This window comes from Symphalangus syndactylus, chromosome 20, assembly GCF_028878055.3.
Source record: "Symphalangus syndactylus isolate Jambi chromosome 20, NHGRI_mSymSyn1-v2.1_pri, whole genome shotgun sequence".
Classification (NCBI taxonomy): domain Eukaryota; kingdom Metazoa; phylum Chordata; class Mammalia; order Primates; family Hylobatidae; genus Symphalangus; species Symphalangus syndactylus.
This window is the reverse complement of record NC_072442.2, coordinates 20,475,133-20,481,980: the sequence shown is the minus strand read 5'-3', so window position 1 is coordinate 20,481,980 and position 6,848 is coordinate 20,475,133. Positions and strand designations below refer to the sequence as shown.

Genomic DNA, 6,848 nt, shown 5'->3' with positions numbered 1-6,848 from the left:
GACCTTCCCAATCAAGCCAGAGGTGCACAGCCCTAGACCCAGCTAGGGTTGCCAGGTAAAACATAGGACACCCAGTAAAGTTTAAATTTTGGATAAACGTCAAATAGTTTTAATATAAATATGTTCCTTTGCAATATTTTGGACATGCTTAAAATTATTTGTTGTATATCCAAAGTTCAAATTAAACTGGGGCATCCTGTTTTTGTTGTTTGTTATGTATTTGTTTTGTTAAATCTGACCACCCTAGACCCAAACTTTGCCAGATGTGGTAGACAAAAAATGCACTGATGCCCCCCCAAACACCTGCCCCAGGCCACCAGAAATGGAGGTAAGCTTCTGCTGCTGGGCCTTCTGGAGTCCACTGGAAGCCCAGCCCAAGCGGACAGGTGAGGTGAGGGAAAACGGAGGTGCTCTGGCTCTGACATGGCACCTGCAGACACACTGAGAGCTGAGAGCCACATTCACGTTCAACCATCCTTTATTCACTGGCTCGTCTTTCCAAGCCTAGGTCAGGAACCAAACCACATTTCCCAGCCTGCTGTGCAAGATTCCGTCCATCCTAGAAGTCACAGCCATTCACCCATTCAGTGAGGTCTTTTCTCTGGCAGTGATGCCTCCAGGCCTCCCTGAGGATGGAGAACAGAGAAGAGGAGAGATCATATCAGCTGCAGTTGCCAGTCACTGCCTAGAGAAGAACAGGAAGGAGAGTGTGGGCTCTAAACCAGAAGTGAGGAAGGAAAGGGGTTTGTTCCCTGCTGCTGCCCACCAGTCCTAACCATACCACCGCGGCGGGGCTCCAGCCCAAGTTACTTACCAGTAACCCAGACCCTGAGGCTGTTGGGTGATCTTCATGGCACAGATAACGGTATCCTTGAGATTAGGATTCAACAAATCTGGGGTGATAAGCAGAGAAACACAATGAGAGAGCAGGAGACATCCAGGGGTGTGTGTGTCTGTGTGTATCTGTCTGTCTCTCTCTCTCCACACACACACACACACACACACACACTCCACTCCCCTAAATCCAATCCTGTCTCAACCACTCTGGAAGCACAGGTACCACCCTATCCCTCTCCCCCTCTGTCAGAAACAATCCTCCCTCCATTCCTACAGCCCTAAGGCAGTCGCCTATCTGGGACCCCAATTCAGACTGATGGAAGGCCTACCCTCATCCCTTGTCCCATCTCCCTCTCCTCCGTGGGCCCAGCCTGATGTGGGGGAACCCTCACTCAGAGATTGGGGTAGCAAACTAAACTGGAAATGAAACAAAAGCTAATGCAGGGCCTGACTCCTGCCAGCCCTGGGCCCAGACCCAGCTACCTGAGCAGTGCATCCGGCACACATTGGGGAAGTTCGGGGTGAGGTTTCTGCACCACCTTCGGCTGTTGATCTGGAAGATCCCGTTGTTGGTGCTCCCATCAGCCTGGTGGTCCACAGCAGCTGTGTTGAAACCGCTTGTGAAATAAGCAAGGCAGACCCCTGCATAGGGCAGAGCACAGGCATGGGGGTCAGACGGTTACGGCCACCCCAGACCAGGGTGCTCACTGCACAGGTCCCACGCTGGCTCCACTGAGCCTCGCCTGCCTGATCAAGGTGATTGGGGCAGGTGCCCTCCTACCTGCTTTGCAAACCAATCAATCAATCGAGGTTTAGAGGTGCACAGCGACTCACCCAGGGTCCCATCCAGCTACCAAATAGCATGGGTCAGGGCTGGCCTCAGGCCTCTTGACTTTTAGCCCAGCAATCTTCCCATTATCTCATTGTTCAGCACGTAGTAGGGCCCAATAAATTTGTTGAATGAATCTACAAGTGCTAAATCTTCACCCAGGCTGCAGTGTATGGTGTGATCTCAGCTCACTGCAACCTCTGCCTCCCAGGTTCAAGAGATTCTCCTGTCTCAGCCTCCTACGCAGCTGGGATTATATGTACCTGCCACCATGCCCAGCTAATTTTTGTATTTTTAGTAGAGATGGGGTTTCGCCATGTTGGCCTGGCTGGTCTCGAACTCCTGACCTCAGGTGATCCACCTGCCTTGGCCTCCCAAAGTGCTGGGATTACAGGCCTGAGCCACCGCGCCCAGCCTACAAGTGCTTAAATCTTCAGTAACAAGATTAGGAAGACCCAGGTGGAATCTGTAGAGGGTGCTGGACCTGTTGGAAAGATGAGCCCCGGCGTGACTGCCCTTCCCACATGGCCATCTAAAACTGCCACCAGCTTGAAAAGTTTGGCATGACTGCTCTGTTCGGTTTGTCTTTTCTAATTTCAGAATGAATGTCTGATCCTTGTGGCCATAGTTAAGTTTAGGGGACTGAGCTGCTTGTCTCCTTTGACCCTGACTTTAGCAGCAGGGGAAAATGAAGGGGTGACTCCAATTTGGTTGCCTGCTGCCTGCCTACTGCGTGTTTAACTCAGTGCCAGCTGTTCTCTACCTGCCATCTCAAATCATCTTCGGTTTACAGAAGGGCTCTAAAGGCTCCCGAAGCCACAGCCCTTGAATGAGAAGGATAGAGGGAGGGAAAGAGGCAGGGAGGTGTGGGGAAGCCAGGGCCAGCCAGGAAGAGGGGTTCTCACAGTCAGCCAGGCTGTATCCCCGGTATCCGTCCAGCCCGAAGTCATGTAGCACTCTGGCCAGTTCACAGCGACTGTAGACCTTGGCCTCACTGGACGGTAGCAGGCAGCTGAGCAGAGAGACCAGGGCCAACAACATGATCCCAGCTGGGCACCACCGCCTTCCGAGAGTCCTGCTCTTGGCTTCTATGCCGGCGGCAGAGGTGGAGCCACCACTCTGGCTCAGAGCTGAGCTTTGGGATGACAGGCAGCTCAGCAGCCTCCGCGGTCCACTCACAGAAGGAGAAGAAACAGGACTTGAGTGCACCCCTGGGAAAGGGGAGAGGGGAGAAGGGGTGGGCAGAAGGCCAGGCTCCAGCAGCACGTATCAGCCCCCTTGCATTCCTGATCAGCATCAGCCCTGCCCCGAGACCAGCCCCTGTCCTTCCCCATCCTGCTTCACACCACCCAGGCCACAAACAGGAAGAAAACTAACCTATTGTAAGCTCCATATTACACATTACGGATTATTTAGTCCTGAGGCCCAAGATTTTACAACTAGGAAGGGGCAAAGTTTGGATGGGGGCAAAGTTTGGATGGAGGCAAAGTTCTATAAATCCAAAGCCCCACTGAGCAGATGCTCCCGGAGAGGGTGGCCAGGCGGTGTGTTCACAGGTCTGTCAGCCCAATTGTCAAGGGACAGCCCTTCTGGCATTGAGCCTCCATCTCCAGATCTTAACTGAAACAAGGTCTACCCCAGAACACTGCTCCCCTATAGCCCACTCAAGGGGAAGCTGCTCTTTCTCCACACACAAGACCCCGAGATGTCCCGAGAGTCTCCTCCACCCCCACTACCCCTTCTAAACCATAACCTGCAAAAAGCCCTTCTCCCTGGAAGCCCAGCCTGCCTGTCTGTTTTGACCTCCCTGCCCTGTCATCATTGGCTGTGTGTGACCAGTCCCCCAAATCACGGAGGACATTAGCACCTGGGTGTCACAGCCTCAGGGCTCCTTCATCTCCCCAGACCTAGTCCCCTCCGGCTCCACTGTGTCTCAGCCAGTCCCTCCCCTGCCCTGGTCATCCCTGCTTCTTGTCCTCACCCGCATTTCTCCACTTCTATGAGCTCCTATCCCACTGCCCACCACCTCTGACAAGCCTTCCCATGCCTCTCTTGACCTCTGCACCTCCACACCTGCTCTCTGCCTTCACAGAGTCAAAAAGTGAAAGAGTTGTACAAACTCTTTGTGCCAATGGGTGTCCCTGGTCTCCAACCTCCACGGGACCTTGAATGCCACCGAGGATGACAAAGTGGTTGAGGGCATGGCTTTGCAGCAAGGTTCGGCTTGGACCCCCCCCTCTGCTCCTTGCTCCATCTCTGACTTTGGGCCCTCCCTGAGCCTTGTTTCTTCCTCTATAAAATGAGGACGTGAGTAACACCTGCCTCGTATGATTGTTAGAAGAATAAATGAGAAACGGCGTGGGCACAGCTTAGCTCTTGGCACTAAAAATAAGTGAGTTGTTGTTTCTGTTATGAACTACAACTAGCCCTGGTACTCGCGCTTGTCTCTGCTCAGATTTCTCTCTCGCATTTCCCTCACGGGAAATGAAAACCCTCGGTATTGTCCTTGAGCAAGCCGCACTGTCCCACACCTTGGCTCCCAGAATGAGATCTCGTCTCCTGCTGCACTAAGAAAAGCAAGGTGCCCACTTGTGGAATTTCTTCCTCTTTCTGCCTTAGCCCCGCTCACTTGCAAACTCATCAGTAGCCTCCTCGCCCTCATCTCCACCCCATCATTGTTTGGGTGCGGGGCCTCCGCTCCCATGCAGGCCCATCTTCCCTCCAAGCTCTAGATTTGTCCTTCATCTCCAAGCCTTGCTCCATCTTTGTCCCTCCTCTCCTGGTGCACTAGCACCATTCCCCTCCTGCTCCTCCTGCCCCTGCTCGTAGAGACTTTCTCAGTCTCCAGCTTCTAAATGCCTTCCCTCAAGTCTCATGCTGACTGGTACTCCCTTGTCTCTTTCCCCCTCTTCTCGCCCAAACTCCTGGGGAAAATTACCGCTTTCTCCCCTCCCATTTGTTTTCCAACCTGGTGAATTGGCCTCCCTGCCACCACCGCGCGCTGAAACTGCTCTGCGGGTCCAAGGAGGCCCCCTTCAGCTCTGTCTTATGGGAGCACTCAGCCGCACTCATGCTGTCCCCTACTCCCTGTTGAAAGGCTTGCCTCTCCTGGTTTCCATGATGCTCCCCTCTCCCAGGTTTCCTCCTCCCTCTCTGGCTGACTCTCCTCCTTATCCTCCGTGGAATCCACTTCTGCCCAGGCCATAAACACTGATCTGCTTTCCAAGGCCTTCCTGCCTTGAGCCCTCTTCTCTTCCACTTTGAGGAAACCCTCTGGGCAGCCCTGCTGTTAGCCACTGCCTGCAGGCTGGCGACCCCTGTGGCATCTTCCCCAAGACCTCAGAGGCAACTACTGGCTGGACACTTCCACTTGAATGCCCTGCAGGCACCTCAAACTCAGCACATCTAAACAGAACCACTGTTCCCATCAATACCTGCTTCTGCCTTGTGACTTCCCTTACGTGCTTTAAAACATGATAGGCCACCCATGTACCCAAACTGGAAATATGGATGTCATTCTTCACTCCTTCCCCATGACATCTTTCACCCAGTTCCAACCAATCAGTCCCAATGTCCTGTGGATTCCACCTTCCCTCCGAGAGCACCGTCCTTTCCTAGGTTCACACCTCCATCCGGGCTTCCTTCATGGTCTTCTTGTATCTTGTCTCGACCACTCTTCCAAGCTATTCTATACACATCCATCAGAACCTATTGTTAAATGAAAAGCCCAGCCCTGTGACACCTTGGATGGCTCCCACCGTCACTGCCCCTTGGAGGTCCACACGGCCCTTCACGACCCTTCACAGCCCAGCCCTGCGGCCCACTGCCTCACTCACACGTTATGTTCCAGCAATGCCACTTTGTTCTCTCACAATGACCTTGCTCTCTAGAACATTCACCCTCTCCTTTCCTCTACATGGTTAACTCTGACTCATACTTGAAGGGTCTCATCAGAGGTGTGTTCCCCAGTGAGAGTCTCCTGGCAGGCCACCCCCCCACCCCACACTCTCACACACCCGATCTTCCACTCCTCTGTCACACCAGGCTGGAATAGATGTCAGTCTTGCCCACCACAAAGTTGACTTCTGAAAAACGGCGGCCGGTCTTATTTATCTGCATGTCTTATTTATCTGCAGAGTTGCTGGCATGGAGTAGCTGCTCTGTGGCTGCTTCTGAAACTCAAGTCCACAAAAGGTGTGGCCACAGGGACATGAGCCCTTTTCCTCACCGTGAGGGGAGTGAGAAGGAGGAGGCGGCCAACCTGGTGGAGTTTGTCAAGCCTTTGAACACTGTGCCAGGCCTTTCCCAGAGCTTTTCTAACTTAATCTCATCCAATCCTCTCAGCAATTGAAAGGAGTGGGATTAATATCCCTAAATTGTAGAGGAGGAAACCAAATTGACTGCTACACATGGACTGTTTTTGATTTTTTTTTTTTTTGGTAGAAAATTGACTTAAAAGGAATTCCATCCTGAGCATTTCACAGCAGCTCCAGAGTTTCTCTCTCTCTCTCTCTCTCTCAGCTTGTCACTCTTCCAGCCCGGGACACCCCCACCCTAACCACCACCTTGTTTTTCTCCACCCCTCTCTGGCCAGACCAACCCAGGGCCCCTGTTAACAGCCCCAGGAAGAAGGGAAAGGGGGCTTACTGATCAGGGGTGCTCCCGGCAGAGCTGAGACCATGGTGACAATGGCAGCAGCAGCAGTGGCCCAAAACCCTGCTTCAGCTCAGGATGTCCCCCACAACCTTGCCAGGGCCCCAGGCACCCGGTGTTAAGAGAACAATGGGGAAGGCAGGCTCCAGGCCAACGGAGGGCCTTCTAGAACTCCAGCTCTGTGAGCTCATCTTCCACAGACAGCTCCACCACGGAACTCTGACTAGCCCACCTGAGCCCTTCCACTCAGGGTCCAGAGGCAGAGCGGGATATCTAATCCCAGCCCCCTTGCACACTTCTGCCCCCCCATGCACACACGTACACACATGCACACACAAGCACACACACACCACACACACACACACACACTACACTGAGGGATGACACTTCCTCTCCCAACAGATCTTTCAGATGATTATCCACGGATAGTGGTGGACACCCAGGGATGGTGATGGATGTACAGAGATGGTGATGGGTGCCCAGGGATGGTAGCAGGTGTGCAAGGACAGTGGTGCGTGTGCAAGGATGG

The 6,848-nt window shown here is 53.3% G+C and overlaps 1 protein-coding gene across 5 annotated transcripts; it reads right to left on the bottom strand.

Moving 5' to 3' along the window:
- Positions 1-460: 460 nt before the first annotated feature.
- SPACA3 (sperm acrosome associated 3) lies at positions 461-6,450 on the bottom strand. 5 transcript variants are annotated; one of them, XM_063629782.1, is made up of 6 exons: positions 6,314-6,450; positions 5,293-5,364; positions 2,572-2,877; positions 1,321-1,479; positions 815-893; positions 461-626 (listed from the first exon to the last, which is right to left on the bottom strand). In XM_063629782.1, the coding sequence occupies exons 1-6, from the start codon at positions 6,345-6,347 to the stop codon at positions 560-562; spliced, it is 717 nt and encodes a 238-aa protein (XP_063485852.1). In that variant the 5' UTR covers positions 6,348-6,450; the 3' UTR covers positions 461-559. The 5 variants fall into 5 exon arrangements, with proteins under 5 accessions (XP_063485852.1, XP_063485853.1, XP_055113137.2 ...); XM_063629783.1 differs by having other exon boundaries at positions 5,101-5,354; positions 6,314-6,445; XM_055257162.2 differs by lacking the exon at positions 5,293-5,364 and having other exon boundaries at positions 6,314-6,449.
- Positions 6,451-6,848: the final 398 nt, after the last annotated feature.